The sequence below is a fragment of the Cinclus cinclus genome, chromosome 22 (assembly GCF_963662255.1).
Source record: "Cinclus cinclus chromosome 22, bCinCin1.1, whole genome shotgun sequence".
NCBI lineage: Eukaryota > Metazoa > Chordata > Aves > Passeriformes > Cinclidae > Cinclus > Cinclus cinclus.
The window spans coordinates 6,387,090-6,410,267 of record NC_085067.1 but is presented as its reverse complement, the minus strand read 5'-3'; the positions used below and the strand labels follow the sequence as shown (position 1 = coordinate 6,410,267).

Below are 23,178 nucleotides of genomic sequence, written 5' to 3'. Positions count from 1 at the left end.
TCACATCAGGAGTGGCTCCTGCTTCCCAGGGCAGTCTGGCAGTGCTGGGAATGTTTGTCTAAATCTGAGCACAAACACTTGGCACAACCTGGAGGTTTTGTTCCCCATGCTGGGGACTCCATCCTGCAAATCTGCTGGGCTTGTGCTGCTGCAGGACCTCAATCTCACAGCCTCAGTGTGGGTGGGATTCTGACATAAATACATGAAAAATCAAGGATCAGAGTGTTCTTCCTGGCTGTTCTCTGTGGTCCATAAAGGCAGGTCAGAAGGATCACAGCAGAATGGGATTGTAGGGTCTCTGCTTGTGCCCCAGTGCACGACCTGCAGGAGAACCTGCACTCTGGAGCCTACAGCTGCAGAGGTTCCAAGTTTTCCACCAGCTCCCTCAGGAGTTGGTAGAAATAGATTTTTAGTCAAGATTATTTGCTTCTGCAAATTTCAGGTGCAAAAATTGTCTTGAGTTTCAACACCTTCTTTGAACTCTGTGGCCCAAAGGACTGGGACCAGTGCTCTGAGATGGGAGGAAACCCAGAACGATCCCATCTGGACACTCCTAATTTCTGATTTTATTGTTACTCCCGGGCCTTTTCAGGGTGAAGCAGAAATATACCATAAAAGAAAAATATCTGATCAGGAAAAAAAAGGATTTATTGCGTTTCTTTTCCTTTCTATGATAGGCAGCATAATTGCTGGACATGGAGTTCACAAGAGATCTGTTCTTGGTGGGAGAAAAACATAGTGAGAGCTGAGTAAGAGATTTTTTAATGAAGGGTTAAACAGTCTGGGGAGACAAATTCATACTGGCCATGGTGCAACATGTGCAAATATGTGCCACATAAGAAAATAGTATTGCCATAAAAAAAAAAAAGGATGGATCATTTGGTTATATATTGAGATTTTTTTCAATCCAACCAATGCATCTTTTTTCCAGCTGCTTACACTAAGTGTTCTCTGGTTTGCCAAGGTTGTGTGTGTGTGACACTGTGGGAATTACAGCTCTGGTGTGCTGTGAGTTGATATTGTCTGTTACATATAATTCTTATTTTTCCTCTTTTGCCTTTTATTGAGCATATCAATTAGTGTCAGTCATATCAGTTTCTCTCCAGAATTGATTAAGAAAACACTGATGATCTTTAGAAACTCCTCCCTCATGTATCACTGGAATAAAGATGATTTCTGTTGTCTTTAAAACTTTATAATTGCAAACACAATTGTTTTATCCCTGAAATCCTGACTTAAAACATGAAAACAAAGTGCTGTGCAGGTTTTCTTGGAAAGCACTTTTCATATGGACCGAAAGATGTTTTATTCTATAGGGTCTTTTCTCTCTCATGATTGAGATGATTCTTGTTTTGTCCGGGTACTGCTCATTATCTTGGGCTTTATAAGCAGTGTCTTTAACCTTTTTCAATATTTGATGATCACTTGATACCTTCCAAGCACCCAGGCCCTGGTTTATTTGAAGATCATACCTGCAGCTGGCACGGCTGCTTGATCCTGGTGTGCTTACTGAGGAATCTTTCCATGAGATTTATTTCCCCAACCTGGATCTGTACGCGGTGCCGCGCGTGGGGGCAGCGAGAGGAAACCGGGATGAATTCTAATAAAACAACAAAAAAAGATGGGAAAAGCCTTGGGTCTCTGTGCTTTCTGCCAAGGGAGGAACTTGATTTAGTGCAGGGTGTCTGCACAGGGGGTCTGGGCAGTGTCCAGTGGACATTTCCCCACTCCCAGGTCGGTGCAGATGACGCCGGCTGTAATCACCGGAGCGCCTGAACCCAGCCTGCCTTTGATCTCTCAATTTAAAGCCTCCAGTCTCTCACTGCTTAGCAGAGAGGGGATTTTTTTTTTCTTCAATTGAGTTCCTAGGAAAGGAAACACCCAGTTCATTACTAAACTTGGTGGATTTATGAATCCCTGAACAGAGAAATTCTTTTACAAGAGGCCTGGATTTATATGACACTGGAAAAAGGATTATCTGATCTGAAGATCCTTAGAGGGTTGCTCTGAAAGAAAATATTAACCTATAGCTCTTGCAGTTTGAAAAGTAGATTTGAGAACTTAGCAGTAAAAAGTGTGTGAGATCTTCCCCTTTGACATGTTATGCTGAAATCACTTTTTATTTTGTTCTTTGTACAACCCTTCTGCCTATTGTTCCATCTTTTACTGGCAGTAAAGGTGTATTTATCCTCTGTGGATGTTTGTTGGATTGGAATAGTTATGAATTCTAAAAAACATGTAAATGTGTGTACAGTGATACTCATAAAGTGTCAAAAAATAAAATCAGTGGGTTTTTAATATTATCTTCCTTTGGAAACTATCTAAGAAAGTGTTTGTTGTTTTTTTCTTTCCTAGAAATTAGGCAGCAAATCCTGGGCACCTTGACAGGTCACTGAGGAGCAGGGATTAGATGAGGGCATCCACAGCAGAGCTTAGGAAGTGGTTTGAATTTGGGTAGGGAATTTGTCATCCCTCAGCTTTGCTTAAAGAAAAAATAAAATTGCATATTCAAATGCTGGAATGCTCTTGTGCCCTGAGTGAATGCCGTGATCATTGGGCTGCAGGCAATTCTGCCATTGTTTAGTGATCCGAAATTGCTTCCTAAGCCCAGGAACCTTCCCTGATAAAAATTTCATTGAAACCTGAAAAAAAATTCAGTGCACTGCCTTTTGCTTTTTTCTTTTTTTTTCTTTAAATGGTTTGGCCCCTGTTCTTCTTTTCTTCCCAAATATCCCAAATAACCTCATATTTTTTGCCTTGTGCTGGCCAAGTGCTGGGTTACACTGCCTGTAATTTTAAGAGCCTGAGCTGTTTACCTAATTTGGCCAAAATCTGCTCTGTGCCGATCACAGATATATGTTACGAGGAGGATTTTTCTTTTTTTTTCCTTAATTAAACATAAATGCACATTACTTGATAATGTCTGCTTTTAGTTTGAAATTGCCTGCGTAAATGTTTGGGTAATTAGAACATTTTAACAAGCCCCACTGGCTCCATATACCGTTTTCTCTGACTAGTAAACTTTAACATGTTTTTAAAGAAAACAAATGTGTGGGAAAAAATGTTGTTTGTATTTTGCCAAACCAAAGTATTAATCTGCCCTGGTAGGGAAGTTTCTTGGCCACGCCACTGACTGCAATTTCCAAAGTGTCATCTGTATTTTTCAGTCCTTCAATGTATAAAGAATCCAACAGCAGTTTCCTTCAAGGTTGAGTAAGTTTGAATGTTTAGGGGGCTGTAGCCACAAGATTTGGCAAACCATTCACTTGTCATGTTAATAGAAAAGGAATTGTTTCTGCCTCTTTAAGCTAGTAGCGAAATGAAGGGCTTGGATCAACTGGATTTTAATCATAAAGTCCAGGTTCTTCTTCCTTGCAAGTGAAAAACTTCGTGGTGTTCAGGGTTTAAATCTGGTTTAATTTTCTTTAGGAGAAGAACTGAGATTCTTCTCTGTTACCAACCCTTGAATTTGCTGACTTGTTATGCTCTTCAAGCCTAATCGGTTTTCATGATCTTAAAATGAAAATTGAGCCTTTCTGCACTTTTTATTTCCCATAAGCAATTGAGTTGAAAAGTGGGGTGTTTTGGGGTTTTTTTTTCAACTCCTTAAGTTGTTTTTTATAGATGGCATGTTAGCTTTGAGGGCTGCTCATGACTGGTAAAAGCTTATACCTTGTAAAATCCATAGCTTTTAATGCATTTTGTTTCTCACTTCAAACACAGTACTGAAAGAAGAAATAATAGAATATTTCATGGTCGTGCTGTTGCAACAGTTCAGATTCTTTTTACGTGGTGATGCTGATTTTGTGGCTCCAAATGCTTGGGCTTAAAATTTGATTTCCTAAATTCCTTAGTCTGAAAATGTTGAAACTTAGAACCAGCTGTAATACACCCTGAAGAACTGTCTTGCTTACATGATTACTTTTCCTCTACCATGGAGATTACAAGAAACTAGATCAGATAAATGATTATAGTATCTATGGAATGCAAAAACACTAGGTAGATAACATTTATTCTTGAAAACAGCTTTTCCCCACTCTTTTTCTTGTGATCTGTGTTAATGTTAGGAAAGTATCACCCTTGACCAATCCCTGATTAATGTTGGGTTGCAATGTGGAAATCTGGTGTAACCCACCATAAATATCAGTGTGTTTTAGCAAAATATCGTCTTGTTATTAATTACCCTCATTCTCTGTATCTGTCTGAAGAAACAATTTTTCTCTTTGCCTTCATCTCTTGGGTTGATGGGGAAATTCAGACACTCACGAGGGGCCAAGGGGTGTGTTCCTTCAGGAATAAAGAAAGTAAAAAGTGAAATAATCATATCTCTGGTTCCTAAAAGTCAGTTTGGTTCACATGGGGTGACTTTGGTCACCAATAGATTCTGGGTAACCACATATGTGTTGATTAGGTGAAGAAATTCTTCCCTGAGAAGCTGTGGCTGCCCCTGGATCCCTGGAAGTGTCCAAGGCCAGGTTGGACACTGGGGCTTGGAGCAGCCTGGGACAGTGGGAGGTGTCCCTGTCCATGGCAGGGGTGCAACAAGAGATTTTCCAAGGTCCCTTCCAAGTTCCCTTCAAGATTCCCATCAGATTTTCAGTGCAAGCCTGCAGGACAAGCCTGGAGCTGGATGGTGCTTTGCTTACCAAGCTGTTCCATTGAAATAAAGAGGAATATTGAAATAAGAAGGGCTGAAAATGAGCAAATGTAGCGGAGGGTGAATACATCAAAAATGACCTGTGTGGGATTCATTCAGTGAGCCAAGCAGAGCTGCCTCATGCCTGACAGGTCTGAATTTGACACAGTCCTTTGTAAACAATAAATCAATGCAGGTTGTTTCTGTGAGTGCATAAAAGGTGTGAGAACTGTAATTTATTTCATAATAAATACTTGTGCTGAGCAAACAGTGAATGCAGCTATTAGAGACTTTCTCAAATAAGTGATTTTAGGCTGCTGAGTGCCAGCTACAGATGTGGTAGTCGAGCTTTTAAAATGAAAAGCCTGAATTCCTTTTGAAGATTCTCCTGAATGCTGTTGACACTTGTGCTAGGAAAGAATAGAGAGTAATTTAATTCATTACTTTACTTAAAGATAACGTTTACAGTTGCAGCATTACCCTCCATCGGTGTGCAGACTGCTAGGCTGGAGGTGTTCACTTGAATTTTTTTGGAGATGTTGCATCCTTTTATTAGGTGTGCTAGAAAGCTCGGGAGGAAAAAAAACATAGGAGGGAAAGGGGAGTTCAGGATCAGTCAGCTGGTGTGTCTGGATACAAGGACAAAGGGACAATTTTGCCTTTGGCTACAGTTTGACACTTTACTGGATTCAGTCAGAATTATCTGTGCACGCTGAAGGGCACAAATGTCATTTTTATGGCATTCTATATCCTCAGTTGCTTTTTTTTTGTAATTGGCTGTGTATCCCAGTGCTGTAATAGAGCTCTTAAATCCTGACCCTGGCCAAAATGGGACACAAATACCAGTATTAATATTTCTCTCCATTTTAAATGCAAGGTTGAGTCTTTTTACCTTGTTATTTCCAGCACCATCTTGTGTTTCCCTGGCAGCCACCTACCTTTCCTCTGGTTCAGGGTGTTCCTCTGCTTTACTGCTCTTGGTCCCCTCTCTCCATTGTCCATTGGCCTTGTGTATCACTCTGTTCCTTCCCTTGCTCCTCTGTCTTGTCCAGTTTCCTGACCTTTGCCTCCCCTTGCCTTGCCCCTTTCAAAGTGGCTGAAGGTCCTTGGATGAGTCCAGATTCCCTGACACTTCCACCTCTTCCCACTCATTTTTTCTCCATCAGAGTCGTGTTCCTTTCTGCCAGAAAAGAAAGAGTTTCCCTGGCTGAGCTGAAACCCCACCTTCTGCTCCTAAAGCTGGGTACTCCTCCTCTCCCAATCCCAGGGGTTTTTGCTTCCGAGTTTTTCATTCCTGTCAGGTGCTGTTTTGTGCCAGACCTTTGGCTGATACCTGGCACCCGTAGTTTGGGTGGAAATGCAGGGATTTTATTGTTCTCCCCACCCTCCAGAGGAGAGGAAGCTGGGACATTCCCAGCTCTGCTCTGGGAGGAATGTGACATAACCCAGACATCATTTACTGGCTCCATATAACCTGAGGCATTCACACATAAATTGAGATTATATAAAGAGGATCCTTAAACTATCCTGGCTAAAAATATTTGTGAAATGCTGGGAAGCATCTTTTTAGTGTTGGGATGCTTTCTTGCCTCTTATCTCTGTTACAGATATACAGTGGGGTGACTTCCGTGGGCTCTGGGACATCTTTTTCACATGAAATATTGTCATTTCCATAAGTGGATTAATAAGTTTTTTGGGCCTGGAGTCTAAAACAAAAGATGCTTCCCAACTGCAGGGGCTGAAGAGATGGAAAGTGTTTTTGCAGGCTGATGTTAATGTGCCTGAGTCAGTCTTGTGGCTGCTCCCTTGAATCCTTTTTTGCCCAGGCAGTGGTTGTTCAGTTCAGTAAGTAATGACCATTATCTATTATTAATTCAAAACATGGTGTGCAGGATTTCTGCCCAGTGTAAGAGCACATTAGCTTCTCCTGCAGAAGAAAACACATGTTAATCTGTTTTCCATTATTGTCCAAAAGATTTTTTCAGAAGGCAGTTTATGTTGCCCCAACAACATTAAAGGCTGTAATTAAAAATAATTTTCCATTAATTTGTATACATGCACATTTACTTATGATCTTTTGCTGCATTTCCCTAAGTGTACACCCAAAAGCCTAAAATGCTGTTGAGGAATAAGTCAATATTCACTGTAATGATCCAGTGTGAAGTGTGCCAGAACCCTGATGTACTTCAATTAACCATCTTTCCTAACAAACACCTGAACGGGGAAATGGATCTTCTGTGGGAATCAGCAGAAAAACAATCCCTGACTTTTCTGCATGGGCAGAGGAAGGGAATTCCAGTATTTCACAGCTTTTACTGATAATGATCTGCTACAGATTAAAAACAAAAACCAGACATTATGGTGTTGGCAGATTGCAAAAGGACTTGCTGGTAAAGCTGCTGTTCAGAGGAGATGAGGACAGTGTTTATTGCTTCCATATGGTCCAGGCATACAAGACAGGCAAAATGTCTGGGGAGAATAGTATGTCTTATTATACTGATGCAGAACATTCTTTAGTGCTGTCAGCCCTTTTTCCTGGTACCTTTCCCAGGTGAGAGCCTGAGTGGGAAATATTTGCCCATGATTGAGCATGAAGATAAGAAAAGATTGCTTAAGGATTGGCTCCATTTGTGTGAGTGAAGTATTAGAAATGCTGATTTTTAAGGGGTCAGGTTCTGGGAACTGCTTCCTAACAAAGGGATCTGAAGAATCTTTTTTTCCCTTGACTATTTGTATAGTTTTTAATGCTTTTGACTTTCCAATTCAGCTTTGCAAAGTGCATTAGGAGTCTAAATTTAGAATTTGATAAATTTGTGTCAAAAAAATCCCTCCTTTTCACGTAATGTAAAATTGAATTTCTTGGTCTCTTTGACCTCTTGATATTTTTATTTTTTTTAGTCAAATTAAGAACCAAACTTCTGGGCACATTGAAAAGAAGAGTAGCTGGTTGCTTTACTACACGTGGGGAGTTGACTGAAGAACTGCAGTCTTTGACTGCTCCATAATTATCACTTGGGAAGCACCTTTACATGTTGGAAAAATGACACTCTCTGGAATTTTGGGGAGTAAGACCTTCAAAGATCCAGTGAATATGCTCAGATACCAGCTTGCCTATTGCATTGCAAAAAGGGGAGCAGGCAGAGGAATCTGAGATTTGCAGACTGGTCCAGAAAACTCCAGAGGATCTCACCAGTCAGGAGATGAGCTGCTCAGTCCTACTGTGTCCTTTTACAAATAAATATTGACTGTTGGTGATGTTTGTGTGCCTGAGCTCATGCAGCAGCCCTTCTGTGTGTGATAACAAAACTTCTGCTCTCTTGTTCTCCCAGGGCTGATGAAATCGAGATGATCATGACAGACCTTGAAAGAGCGAATCAGGTAGGATTTTAAATGAGTCCCCCATAAAATTCTAAGTGTGACTTTGATTATTCTTTTTTAATTCTCTTTTGGATTTCATGACTGTTCTTTTATATGCACTTCGCAGTCATAACTGTGTGGAGTAAGAAAATATGCAAATTTGGAGCAAAATACAGCTCTTTAGGGATGCTCTCTAAGGATTGTGTGCACAGTAGAGCAGTGCTTGCCATATATTTACCTTCTAATAATTTAAACTTACGTTTCCCACTGTATTTATTCTTGGCTTTATGTTTCTAAATCCGTCATGTTGGCCTCTATTCAGACATGCAGGTGAATGGTTTGCCCAAATTAAAGGGCCTCTGCCCTGTGGCTGTGGCAGGGCTGCAGGTTTTGGGGATTTCTCCAGACTTGTTTCCCCCTTCCTTTTCTGCTGTGTTTTATTGGCATATTAATTTTTAGCAAGGGTTGGATCAGACTACTTTTTCTGTGCAGGACCACAAAGAAATAGCCATTTGTTCCTGCAGATGTTAGTTTGGGCTGTGAAATGTCTCACAGCGCACACGCTCCTGACACGAGTGGCAGAAATATTGAGCTTTAACAAACCCAAACCCAACAACAGCCACGCAGAGAACCCTTCTGAGGGAGTGAGGTGGGGGTGGAGATGGGGATGGCTAGGCAGGCTTCCATGGCAGTGAAAATTCCACAAGCCACTGGGTGGTGGTTTCACAGAAGGAAAGGAAACCTCAGCCAGGCATTTGCTTATCAGTGAGCTTCATTAATCCCTCTGCCAGGTACAACCAGAGATTGCAATCTGAAATCTCCCAGGCTATGGTTTTATAATCCAGCTGAAGTTCACCTAAGAGCAGCTCCCTTCTGGGAGGAATAGTGGCAGCTCCTTCCCCTCCCTGGGTCCTGCTGTCAGCAGTGGCTGTGAGAGCCAGACCAGGTCACTGATCCTGTTGAAAATGTGCCCCCTGCTCCAGCTGTTGTTTTGTTCTGTCTTTTCCCTTTTGCCAGATCAGCTTTCAGCCCCCACACTCCCCTGCTGCAGCTGTCAAGTCTACAGCAAGTGCTGTTGGCCTTTACATTAGTTCTTGGAAAATTGGAAAATACAACTCACAGAATCATTTCCACTGGAAAAGCCCTCCGGGATCATCCAGTCCAACCATCACCCAGCACTGCCAAGGCACCACTAACCCATGTCCCCAGGTGCCATATCCACAGGGCTTTGAAATCCCTGAAGTGATGGGGATTCCACCCCTGCCTCTGGACAGCTGTGCCAGGGCTGGACAACTCTTTCAATGAAGAGATTTTCTCTGATATCCAACCTAAACCTCCCTTGGAGCAACCTGAGGCTGTTTCCTGTCACTTCTTACCTGGGAGCAGAGCCCAGCTCTCACCTAAAGCTTCCTTCCAGGGAGTTGTAGGGAGAGAGGAGGTCCCCCCTGAGCCTCTTTTTCCCCAGGCTGAGCCCCCCCAGCTCCCTCAGCCATTCCTGGTGCCCCAAGCCCTTCCTCAGCTCCATTCCTTTCTCTGGACACACTCCAGCATCTTAATGTGTCAATGAAACCAAAATCATATTTGTAAGTTGTTGAGTTGATTATTTTGTCAGTAAAAGCAAACTAGTGTTTGTAGAGTGGGTTTTTAGTTCTGTCAAAGAACTTTTGTAGACAGCATTAAATATTTATGAAAGCGCTAGTAATTATTTGAAAATATGTAGACTTTTTAGAAATTATGTAGGTGTTAAAAATGTCTTGCTAGCATTATTTTGTGATTTTTGCAAAGGCAGTACATTTTGCTGTGATGTACCCAGTAGCTGGCTTTTTCCCCTCACTCTGAAGGGGGCTGTAGCTAAAGAACAGGTATTTCTGAATTCCTCATTTCCTCCTACAATGTATTATACCTATTTATCTGGAAGTGCTATTTTTCTATCTAACTAGTACAAAGCTGCAATGTGGGTTGTTTTTTGTTTGTTTGTTTTTCTGTATTGTGGTGCTTTTCCAGTATTTAGGTAAAATTTATAACTGCTTATGTTCATAACCCTTAGTTTGGTGGTAATTCTGCAAAATCTGACTGTACATTAAACCAGCGTGCTGTTCATCTGAGCTGTTGGAAATCCAGAGGAGGGGATTCTGCCTCCCCTTTCCTCATCTTCCCTCTCTTCTTCCTCCCCCTCTGGTTGCTGCAGTCCCATCCCCTTCCAAACAGCAGCTCTGGCACCTGGGGGACCCTTCACTGAGCTCAGGAAGTGCCTGGATTTGGGATGAAGGGAGCATGTTTGTTCTCTGTGGGTTTAGCAGCTTGAGGCAGCTCGACAAAACATGGGAGAAACCACAGCACCAAAATCACAGAATCATGGAATGGTTTGGGTTGGAAGGGACCTTGAAGATCATCCATTTCCAAACCCCTGCCATGGGCAGGGACACCTTCCACTGGCCCAGGCTGCTCCAAGCCCTGTCCAGGCTGGCCTTGGACACCTCCTGGGACGGAGCAGCCACAGCTGCTCTGGGTGCCTTGTGCCAGTCCCTCCCCACCCTCCCAGGGGACAATTCCATCCCAATATCCCATCCATCCCTGCCCTCTGGCAGTGGGAAGCCATTCCCTGTGTCCTGTCCCTCCATCTCTTGTCCCCAGTCCCTCTCCAGCTCTCCTGGAGCCCCTTTATGCCCTAGAAGGGGCTCTGAGCTCTGCCTGGATCCTTCACCTCTCCAGGTGAGCACCCCCAGCTCTCCCAGCCTGGCTCCAGAGGGGCTCCAGCTCTGGGAGCAGCTCCGTGGCCTCCTCTGGAATTGCTCCAGCAGTTCTGTTGTGCACAGTCTCTCTTGTGCTGGGGCTCCTTGAGGGGCACAGAGGGACTCTGGCCTTGGAGGAGCTGGAGAAGGGAAGGGCAGGTTCACCTGGAGAGGAGCGGGAGCTGCTGCAGTGGCTCAGCTCATTTGCTGAAGCATGCCCATAGAGTCTTTGCCTTGTGTGGTGCTTTAACATTATAAAACACTTTGATGAATTATATCTAATCTTACTAGCAGCGATTCCTGTGTTTTAGCTCTTCATAGTTAAAAAAAAAAAAGTACTGGAAGAAATTAAATCTATTGCACAGGCCAGAAAGTGAGTTTGCATCAGACTGAAGTGTTACAATTGCAGAAACAAGTACTTAACCTAATTATGTATTTAATAGTTAAATTAACATTTCCTTTTACCATTTCAGTAAGTGCTCATTCCCCATTATTAAGGCTACCTTTAAAGAGTAGTGCTCAGCATGACTCCTGCTTTGCTCAGGGACTGCCTTGCTGATGTGGATGTGATGTTTTGCTGCTCTGGAATTAGCACTGACCCAAACGACTGGGATTCAGAGCAGAAATTTACATGTTATATATCAGACATTTCTTGAAAATGCCTTTCCCAATTCCTGTCCTTTTGAAATCCAGAGCTGGCACTTCAGAACTTCTCTTGCTGTTGTGAGGACTCCTCTCTGGCTTCTGAGAGGTGGGGAGTGCCTTTCCCTCTCCAGTTCTGCAGGAAAAGGGGATGGATGTGCCCCCTGACCTTGGTCCAGGTGTGCATAGAAATGATCAAATCGACAGGGACAGAGCTGATGTTGTGCTCCCACTCCTGTGTCCTGTGGGGTGAAGCTGGGACCATTCTTATCTTCAGCTCCATCACCTCTCCTAGTGTTTTTTCTCACTTGGATCCTTAAGTTTTTTCATGCAGGAGCTTTCTTTTTGTGTGATACCAACCCCAGAACAAATTACTGGCTCATCAGAATAATTGCCTTTAAATGCCAATGAGCTTTGCAATTTTCTGCTCGGAGAGAGGGAGGGGTAGTGGCCGCAAAGCTCCCTCCCTCTCCATTGTGTCATTAACACAAGGTGTAAACTGAATTTTCCCACAAAACATAATAGTGGGAGAAATGAATCCCTGGCTGGGACAGAGGTGGGTGCTGGAGATGAGGGGTGGTGACAGCCCCTCTTCCTCAGCTGCTCATCCAGGTGCTCAGTGCCATTAATCCACGCTCTTGAGTGGGGTTTTAGGCAGGGCTGGTCCGTTCTGGCTGGCAGAGATCAGAGTACACCAAGTTACACCCACTGTGGTGTGACAGGGGTGTAACCCTTCCCTTGGAAAGCCCTGAGAGGTTTTTCTATATAAAAAAAGGGCAAGAATAGTAAATTAAAATGTCTGGTCCAGCTGCAGCTGCCTCGAGAAGGAGCTGTTAGCTCCTGCCACGGGGCTTCAGGAGGGATGTAAGGTCTGGAGGCAGAACCCCCCTTGGTTTCAGGGTAAAAGATGCAATTCCATCATCTCCCAGGCAGCAGGAGAGTGTGGGTGCAGAATCCCTGCCCAGCCTCTCCTCATCCCCCAGACTGTGGGACTGTGTGCAGGAGCTGAGGGCACACTAGAGCCAAATACAGTAGGAAGGGCTCCTTTCACTTTATTAACCCAGCAGCTCGATGACAAAACTCGATAACATAACCCACGAGTTCCCCCTGCATTTCCATGAAGATTTAATAATGCTGTAGTTTGGTGAAGGGGCTCGTTTTATTAAGATTTCATTTTGCACAATAAATCACTGCATATTTTCTGATATGCTACGAAGTATAAGAATAAATAATTAAAACTAAACTACCCATACTTGTCAAAATAAATGATTTATCATAGTTTGGGATACAGCATCTTTGAATTTTTTATTGTTTGATTCCCAGAATATTCTAATTTCCAATCAGGGAAGTTAATGAAGCTCCAGTATACATTTCTGCATTCACAGCAGTTACAGTCGTGTGAGTGTTTATTTTAGACAAATATTTATGGTTGCCACTTTGCTGTACCTTTTCAAGTTTACACCTTTCCAGTGTTTATGGCAGCAAAGTCACGAATCTTTTGGGATGACAAATTTATTCAAATGAATTATTGCTCTGTTTCTGTACTTCATCCAGGAACCTAGAATCATCCAGTTGTGCCTGAGAAAAACAGAGGTTTTTGTTGGAAAGAATAATCCCTAGGTTGTGAAAACAGAAATACTTGAATATATTTTCATATTTAAATATATTAAATATGTTTATTTTTTTATAATGACAGCAGGGCTCATTTTAAGGTTTTAATACAGAGTCCGAATTTATGGCTTCATGTCATGGATGCGTCCAGATCTCTTCTCTGCCTTTATACATTGATCACATAGTTTAAAAAAATAAAATCTAATGGGCTTTGTAATTTGAGCTTCCTGCAAAGAAAAAGTGCTTTTTCACTTTTAAAACAAAAAGAGAAGAACTTAGGTTAGGGTTGTTTGATCCTGGGTTATTGTATTTTAATCTGAAGGAGGAGGAATTAGATTTGAAAGGCAGACTAAAGTATAGATGTCCTTAGATTTTGATAGTGGAAAGAGAAAGAAAACATGAGACTTTTGTGTGTGTGTGTGTGTGTGGACTATGTCGTGTAAGCTATAGAAGAACAAGAAATTAATTTTTTCTTTTGTTATCCCTCTGGAAAAGCCACATGTTTCCATTGGTTTTCTCTCTATCTTCACAGTGCTGATAGTGCTCCCAGATTTCTACTTCTTATTTTTTCTGGGAAAGAAAGTCAAATATAGAAACTCCTAATACCAATAAATCGAGAAAACTGTACTTTCTAAAATATAGCAGCTTTTATTAAAGAATCTAGACTGGATCAATATCATTTATTCCACAAAAATGTAGTGTTGGATTTTAAAGTCTGTAGAGGAAGAGTTAGTGAACTTAAGCATTTTTTTGGAGCCAAAGTGCCACTAAAATATATAAAACAGTGTCTGCTATAAAAGTAGAAAGAAAACCTCACCAGGGTGTTTTAGCAGAAATGCTGCTCTCAAGATTATTTTTTATTTCCTTGTGTGTGGCACCTTCCTGTCTCCAACAAATCACATTGGAAAATGGTTCGAAAAGATATTCCTGCTAAGTGAGATTGCCATAAAATATGTATGTTTTTGAGCAGCAGATGGAATAAATTCCCCTTTTCACTCAGCAGACCGAGTGCAGCACAGTACAGGTGGTGCTGGTGCTCAGGGGGGGTTGCTGTGACCACCACACCCCTGATGAGGCACCCTTGGGTTTGCACTTCCATGAGGAAGGGAATTCATCCTGCCTTGACTCCTGCATTGCACCAAGGCTGACACAGACAGTGCCAGAGGATTTGCTTTGGTTTCTGACTCCCTTGGCAGTGAGCTGGATGCTTTCCTGGTGTACCATCACCCTGGGGAATTGCCCCTGCATCCCTGGAAGTGCCCCAGGCCAGGCTGGATGGAGCTTGGATCACCCTGGGATAGGGAAAGGTGTCCCTGCCCTGGCAGGGGGTGCAGTGAAATGAGTTTTAAAGTCCCTCCCAGCCCAAACCATTCCATGGATCCAGTTAAGTTGCACTGCTTCATGGCAGATGAAGTCTTTCACTTAATCCTGGGATTTCACTGTCTGTAAAATGGGAATAATAGCATTTACTTTACAAAGGGCATTTGAGATCCTTGCACGGAGAAGTTCCATATGAAGGCAAAATATGGTTAATATTATTTTCATGCAAACGTGGTTTCCTGCAAATGCCTGGCTATCAGTTGGGAATACATTTATCTGGCAGCCTTTCAGCATACAGAGGAAAGTGCAATAGCCTGAAGACAAGAATGAAGACAACCCAACCTCTTCTGGTTTTTCTGGAGTTTTTTCTCCTTTTATCATGTAATTCTCCATTGTTGGAAAAAATAGGTGCCAGAGCCCTGAAAAATCTTTCATGTCCCTAATGTTCTGCTAACCTTGCTGCTGTTCTGTGGAAGTTAGGGCTATCTAAAGGTTTTACAGCAGATTTTTATATCTGAAAAGTTAGGAAATGAAAGCACATTGAACCAGTGTGCTTTAATTGATGTTGTACTCTGAGAAACACAGCTTTTGCAGCAGCTTGCAAGTCTGAATGTCAGCTCCAAGCGTGGTGATTGCTGCCATAACCAGGCTCATTAACTGCAGCAGAATTACTTGTGATAATACCCACTCCTTGCACATAGAAAGATTTTCCCACATGCAGCACTGAATTTAGCATGGAATAAGGAAATAGTGTTTGGCTGGTGGAACTTTAAAGGAAAGGTTATACATTTTTTTTCACATTAGTATCTCATTTTGCTGTTCACACCACTGGTCTTTGATCAAATTAACATTTTACTGTAAGTAGAAGAGCACTCAGTTCATGCTATTCATTATCTTGTCAGAAAACAAGGAGAATAATTTAAACTGGATATATCGTGTAAGGCTTTTTTTTTTTTCTATTTTTAATTGGAAAGCACATGGCAGCATTACAGTTGTGACCTCCTGGCTGTACTGTGAGCAGTACAATATTTACCTGCTGGATGAAGGAGAATGGAACTATTTTGAAATATTTTGTTACCAGGGAGGTAGTTCTGTACTAGAAAGCAGCGGTGTAGGAATTAGGAGGAATTGTATCACTGAACTGTGCTGAAAAATGGGATTTTGGGCAACACTGGATTTGCATGAGCTTCATCAGAGCTGTTAATGTGACTGTCACTGGTCATTGAGGGGATTTTTAGGCTGTACATAGGATTTGGGAATAAGAAACCAAGAGTTTTGGCACTGACTGGTGAAAAGCAGCTGTGCTGTGGCATATCCAGTACCTAAAGTGGCTCCAGGAGAGCTGTATTTGGGACAAGGGATGGAGGGCCAGGACACAGGGAATGGCTTCCCACTGCCAGAGGGCAGGGATAGATGAGATATTGGGATGGAATTGTCCCCTGGGAGTGTGGGGAGGGACTGGCACAAGGTGCCCAGAGCAGCTGTGGCTGCTCCATCCCTGGAGGTGTCCAAGGCCGGGCTGGACAGGGCTTGGAGCAGCCTGGAGCAGTGGAAGGTGTCCCTGCCCATGGCTGGTGTGGCACTGAATGGGCTTTAAGGTCACTTCCAATCCAAGCCTTTCTGTGGTTCTATGAATCTCTCTGTATTTCTCAGCTGAAATGGGACAGTTTCACACAAACAGAAGGTTTTGTGAACTTTCCAGTGGCTCCAAGTTGTGCAAGACTCCTCGGGTTTAGCCATTTTTCACACTGGGCGCCTGTCTCTGGCTGCACTCTTTTTCCTTACTTCAGGAAAAATTATTCAACCATTTTTAAGAACAAGATTAGGAGGAAAAAAAAATCAATTTTCCCCCAGATGTTATGAGTTTTTCTTACTGTTTTGGTGAGGAGCCTGCTGTGCCCAGATTTAATAGAAGGGTTTTGATGAGGGACTGTTTCCTTTTTTCTTAGGGTTGAATCTTCTGTTGCTTCAAGTAGAAAATAATTTTTTTTAAAATAATAATTTAAAAAAACAACCTCAAGTTTGGCCAGCCTATAAGAGTCTGGAATAAAGAGTTCACAGAAACACAGCAGAATCTGGTTTGAATTTGTTCAGGCTTTGCTGCCGGTGCCTGTCCCAGGCACGCTGCAGTCTGTCGCTGCTCTGGCTGGGTGAACATTCACCAGGCAGGTTTTGTTTTTTCTGGGTGTGATGTGAGGTTTTGTGGGGCCACAGGGAGGGGAGACACTCCCCAGGCTGCCCCTGCCATGACTGGAGACATCCGTATGGGAGCAGGACAGGGAGAGGGCTTCGTGGTGGGGAGGGAAAGGGGACAGACACCGGGACAGAGACACTTGGAGGACCTTTTGTGAGGATATTTGGAGAAGAAGCAACGAGGAGAAGAGGAAGGAGGAGAAGAGGAAGGAGGAAATCGTGGGGGTAAGGCTCCTTCTGGAAGTTTGTGGATGTTCAATAGGTCGTGTGAGGTATGAGCTGGGGTTTGCCTGCCTGGAGCTAAAGGCTCCGTGGAGCACAGAAGACAGAAATGGTGCTTCCAGCAGCCAAAATTAATTAGGAAGGGGACAGAGTGACAAGAAGGGAGGGATGGCAGTGGAAGAGGCAAACCCAGAGGCTCTGGCAGGGGAGCAGCACCGCAGCCGCTGCGCAGGGTCACGGCTCGGGAGCGGGCAGGGGCAGCTCCTGCCGGGGTGGGAACCTCCAGCCGGGGCAGGGAGGTGTGCCAGGGGCACCAGGAACCCAAACTGCTCCAAACAGGGACTGTGCCACTGCAGGCATTCATGTCCTGAAGCGCTTCTGGTGGTGCAGCGCAGCTCCCGTGAGGAAGAGATTAGTGCTGTCGATGGAGGAGAGGTGGGATTAGCTGGGAGCAAATGTAGTGCAGGGGTCACGCAAGGAAGCAGAGGATCCACTCACCAAGCCATGTTCCTCTGAGAGCTGGGTGGAGCAGGGGATCTCATTGGGAAAATCTCATTGGAAAAGCCACAGCAGGTCCTGTGTGGTGCCATCCCACTCCTGAGCCCTCACACAGGGTGGCCGAGCACCAGCCTCAGGCTTGGCTTTTGCAAACTTATAAGTGCTCAAATTTGAAACTACTGTTCTTTTAACAGGTTTTTGTGTGTCATTTATAATTTATATTGCAATAGCACCCAAAAGTGCTTTCCAGACACTGAGCACATCTGTAATGCTGGCTCTAAAAAGCTTCCATTCTGTGAGAGGGGGGAAAAAATAAAAGGAGGAAAATTGACCAGTATTTCCCAAATAGAATTGCCCAGAGTTTGTGCTGATGTATTTTTAACAATGCCTAGCATGAAATCTTGTCTGGTATTATTCTGAAGATCACAACAGGTGTTGGGAATTGGCTGGGGAGGCTGTGCAGAAAGGGCAGCTGACAGCTCACTGTATATGCAGATGTACCACCTATTAGCAATATCCTCTGTGGTTTGCTCGCATGCGAGCTGAATAGATTCTCCAAACAATGCTGCACTGAATGGAAGCCATCAGCAGAATTGCTCAAGGCTGCAAAACCCATTACTTATAGAGCAGTAGATGGAAGAGCAAGTGCCACAGTGTAGTAACTTGTCCTGCTTTGCTGGAGTTGTTCTGCAGTTATTAGATCAATATATGTAGCTGCACATCTAATAAAGTACCAGAAAATAATTTATCTCAATGTGTATTGTTAGCTCAGTATTTATCCTAATATCATCCAGCCGCATAAACAACATAAATCCCTCTTTTTGTGCCTGCTTTACTGCTGTTTTCACATTTTCCAAGCACACAATAGGTCGTATCCTCTGCTCTGATTATTGGAGCCATGTCACTGTACTTTTTACAATCACATTTTAATTACAGCTGTAGAACCTATGCAAAATCATTTAATACAATGTTGTGAGCAAATAGCGCAGATGATGCATTTAGTATTTGATTGCTGTTAGTTTACTCATTGATTAAACATGCAGAGTCTGCTTTGACTGGTGAGGAAGTCAGAGACCACACACACAGGGCTGTAGGGCTTATATTCATTGTAGGTTTTATATTTTCTATAGATTTTATATTTGCTGTAGGTATTATATTCATTTTATATTTTATGTTACTATAAATTGTATATTTGCTATAGCTTCTATATTCGCTATAATTTTATATTCACTACAAGCTTTATATTTGTTCTATGTTCTATATTCACTATTTTAGATACCCTAGGTTTTCCAAAGGACTAGCAAGGAGTCTATGGCAATTTGGGTGGCTCAAAAATGGCCGTGAGAATTTATTATTCCATAAAGGAAGGCATCCAGCAGCTGGTCAAGAAAAGTTTTGACCTTCACTGGTGGCAGCTGGTGGATTTGGTAGAATTGGTGATAGGTCTTGGGAGTGGAGATAGAAAATTATTTTGGTTATTTTTTGGAAAGCACAGCATGATTTGCATGGAGTAGGCAAGGCAAAAAGCAGTGATTACTCGAGGAGGGAAGCAGTGTGGTTTTATAACAATAAAATACATTTTTTTAAGAAGAGAGAAGACAGCCTTGCCAGGAGGCGTGTATATTGTAAAAGAACCAGGTTTTGTTCCATTTCTAACAGAAGCTTACAGACAGTTATGAAAAGGACTTTGCTGCTATTTATTGCCTGAAGTTACTGATCCATCTGTCTCTACCCAAACTCTCGTACAGACGATTTTTCCTCATCATTCTGTCTTTCTCCTTTCTACTATAATTCAATATTTCGATGGGAATTTTGACCAGTGGCCAAGTCAGAGGCTTATCAACTATTGCGTAAATCCTCGGCAGCTGGTAACTGAGCTGTGCAAAATTGTCACTTTAGGGTTAAATATTGTTGAATAAATAGACCTGCTGAAAGAACGGAATCTAACAATTCATGTTTTAGGGAATAATTACTGCAGAAAGACAGCCCACAACAATGTATGTGTGTTTGAGAGAGTGGTCAGAATATCTTTTAATTCAGCATTTACCCATGAGAATTATTCCCATGAGGAGCCTTGCAATAAAATCTGCTTGGTCTGTGAGAATAGAAAGAAATTGAATAAAAAGACTCCATTTCCACTTGTATTTATTCAGTCTGGGAAATTCAGTGGGCCGCAGCATTAGTATCAGCAGGGGATTCCTTGCTCCTAGCGTTAAATTACTGTCATAATCGCTCAATTATTTCTTCCTTGTACTGTTTAAAATAAAAATCCATCACATTCTATGTTTTTTTCTAACATTTATTAGGTTGAGTGTTTAGGAAAATCAATTATATTCAGTCAGGCATGAATTGATGAATGTTCTTGTAATAATTGTCAGTTGTTAAACTGAATGTACTTTCTCTTTTCACCCCTTTTCATTTCCTTCAGAGGGCAGAGGTGGCTCAGAGAGAGGCAGAGACCTTAAGGGAGCAGCTCTCATCAGCTAACAAATCTCTCCAACTTGCTACACAGATCCAGAAGGCACCTGATGTGGTGAGAGAAAATATTTACTGACTCTTACAGGTTTCTGACATTCCTGCAGTACAGCTCCTTCAGTTTATGCCCACAGCTATAAAAGCAGCTGTTTGAAGTCGTACTTTAACTAAAAGGGAGCGGTGTTCCTTGGGGATCGTGCTGGGGTTCAGCTTCTGAGGGAGCTGGTGGCTGGAGGAGACCACGGGAAGGACAGAGGTCACTTGGCTCTGTGGTCATCCATCACTCCCTGCTCCAGGTGGACAGCACAACTCTCAGAAATCATTTCACATGGCTGACAGCATCAGCAGAAGAGAAATAGAGGCAGCAAGAGAGCCTTGGTGGCCATCAGCACGTGCCTGCCTGTGGGGCCCTCAGGTGTGGGGCTCCATCCCAAGGGCACCCAGAGCTCCCTGCCCACTCTGCCTCTCCTTACTCCCTGTCTGGGCTGTCAGAGAAACTGGAAATTAATTAGATACCACTCTAGTTTTCACTGGCTGTATCTAAACTGAGGATTACACCTATAAATCCTTGGAAAATTGAGAAGATGTCCTGTACTCCAGCTTGTTGCCTCTTCTGTGTGGTTCTGAATAAAGGCAAGGCTGCTGATGGGACCTGCAGGCACAGGGGGCTGTTCCAGGGCTCCAGCTGGCCCTGGGTGAGCAGGTATCACAGATGAGCAGCCAGATTATTTTGATTTTTGTTTGCCAAAGGAGAAATAGGAGTATTTAAATGTAAATATGCAATTAAGTGAAATTTAGTCTACTTCTAAGCAGCAGATTTAAGAAACAAAAGAAATCATTGCTTTTTTTTTTCCTTGCAAGCCTTATATGTGCTTGACACTGATAGCAGAGGAACACATGGCTGCCTTTAAAAATCATTTGCAGAGAACAAGTAACAAAGCATAAGTCCTCCAGATCTGTTTGGTTGTCTATTTAATACAACCCAGTATTTTCTCAGAGAAGTCAAAAGATAGACAAGTAGGCTGCAAAACAAAAAATAAAAAGCCTGAATATCACTTGTAACTCTGAATTACCTGCCTCTTCCCATCTCGTGTCCTAGTCTTATCATTATTTTAACATTAGGTCTTTCTTGTATTTAATAGTACTTCTGCACTTCATTTATATTTAATATGACAACTACTGCAGGATGAAAATGATCATTATCTATCTTATTTCAGACTCTACGTTCTAGTCTCAATAGGCACAAGCAGCAGATGATTATACAACTTGTGATGTTTCATGCAAGCAAATTAGAGGTTTTTTCAAGTTAAAAGTATAATTCAGTGTAATAGGAGAGCGTTGTTAACTGCTGTTCCTACATGCAGCTTTCTGTGAGTGCAGCAGGGTGTAGTCACTGAGAATCAAGCTGAATGTTTAGAAGATATGGAAAAGGGGATTTTGTTGTTCCTGTATTCCCAGAAAAGAGGGTAGGGAGCATATTTCAATCTGCTGCAGTGTCATCTTTAGTTGTCAGGGTATGGATGGGTTGAATTCTCAGCTCTTTCACCACAGATCTTTGGTTTAGTGCTCACCATCTTCATCTCCCTCTTGCTGAATGGATTCTCTCCTCCTTCACTGGTGCTTCTGAGGAGCAGCCGTTAACCTTTGTGTGATGCATTTTGGGCTCTCTAATGGAATGTGTGCCCCTCCTTGGGCTGCCTCCTGCCCCCCACATGGGCACAAGGCTTTCCTCACATTCTCCATGGAGGAGGCTCAGAGCTCCCAGATGCACCACAGCTGTAATCTCCCAGCACAAAAGGAGACAGAGGTGGCACAATTAGTCTCTATTATCTTTTCTGAATGGATCTGCCTTCTTCTGGACCCCTCTGTGCTCTCTGATTCCCTGTCCTCCCAGGAAGTCAGTCCAGAGAGGAAGTTCCAGACTTGAGGACAGATTTTACAGCTGTGGGAAACTGGAAGAGGGAAGATTTAGGAAAGGGAATTTCTGAAAGTGGTGACCAAAGGGAGAATGGCCTTGTCTTAGAGCTGTCACATCTCTCTTCTTCCCCGTGGAGGGATGCTTGCAATAATGTTAACATGAACAATTTTCATGCAAGGAGCAAGTTCATTGGAAGTAGCAGTTTGGGGCAATTTTTGACAATTTTGCCTGAAACGTGAAGTGTGCATGCAGAGAGCCACAGGCACATGGCTCTGCCGTTCCTGATTAAGAAATTCTGCTCCATTACTTCAGAATATTTTATCTGATTAGTATTTTGTAAGCACAGATTTTCATAGTTGTCAAAGCATTTGGGCTATTAATAATAAATAGATCTAAATAGAATCCTTTGACTTTCACGGCTGCATCTTTCCAGTGCACTTATGAAATAGAGAAATTTATTCCCTCTGTTATGCCTATTTTCCCAGAGAGCTGTCCTGGGGTGTAGGAATTTCCATCTCCCAGATTCCTAGTGTCAATCACAGAAGTCCCAGACCGAGGAATTGTCTGTTTTTCTGTCACCCAATGCCGTGTTTGCTCCTTGCTGAGCTGCCCTGAATTTAGGTTTGTTGCCTTTCCTTCCTTTTTGGGCTCTAACCCTGTTTTCCCTCCAGGAGCAGGCCATCGAGGTGCTGACTCGCTCCAGCCTGGAAGTGGAGCTGGCTGCCAAGGAGCGCGAGATCGCCCAGCTCGTAGAAGATGTCCAGAGGCTCCAGGGCAGCCTCACCAAGCTGAGGGAGAACTCCAGCAGCCAAATCTCCCAGCTGGAGCAGCAGCTGACGGCCAAGAACAGCACACTCAAAGTAAGGCTCAGTTGTGCCCCAAGGATGTCTCAGAGATGATGATGTTGGGGTTTACTGTGTTTTCCTGTGGTCCTGAGCCGTTGGCTTCTTCTGGGTGTGGCTGAATTCTGGTTTCTGTGGCATTCATGGAATCACAGAATGATTTGAGTTAGAAGGGACCTTCAAACCCATCCCATTCCACTCCCCTGGATATGTTGTTTTCTAAGAGATCACAGTTTTTATAACTTCTAAATGCCCCAATCCTTCTGTTCTGTGTTTTTGCAGAGCAAGGCTGCCTTTAGCATTAAAATCACCACCAATACATTGACCATGGATATGTAATGAAACAGTTGAACTGAAAAGGCACAGAAAATCCCTCTTAGATTTTCAAACTTTTAATTCCCATTCCAGTTATACATATTGAAGATTTGCAAGGAATTGGCTTATCTTTCAATTTCCCTGCTACCCCCTCCAGTTCTCTCTACTGGAAATGGGAAGTGTATCATTTAGGGCATAGAAGCAAGTAAAATCAGGACATGGAGAAGGATTTTAGCTTCAATAAGCATTTAATTATTTTTTAACTATGTATTTGCTGCACAATAATTCCAATTTATAATTAGCAGTCTGGCCCTATACTCATTTGCATAGGAGCAGCACTGTACTAGAACCAGAAGGAACAGCTAAGAATTCTCTGAATGACCCTTTTACCTCTCTCTTGGGCAGTTTCACTTTCCC

General features: G+C 42.9%; 1 protein-coding gene across 9 annotated transcripts in view; it reads left to right on the top strand.

Moving 5' to 3' along the window:
* Window positions 1–23,178, top strand: part of CUX1 (cut like homeobox 1) — a 271,693-nt gene that overhangs the window by 163,247 nt on the left and 85,268 nt on the right. For 7 of the 9 annotated variants that reach the window (XM_062507262.1, XM_062507264.1, XM_062507258.1 and 4 more), the window contains 3 exons: window positions 7,966–8,014; window positions 19,640–19,744; window positions 22,276–22,464. In XM_062507262.1, the coding sequence (XP_062363246.1) occupies window positions 7,966–8,014; window positions 19,640–19,744; window positions 22,276–22,464 (343 nt within the window). The remainder of the gene's footprint in view (window positions 1–7,965; window positions 8,015–19,639; window positions 19,745–22,275; window positions 22,465–23,178) is intronic. The other 2 variants (XM_062507263.1, XM_062507261.1) reach the window with 1 other exon arrangement.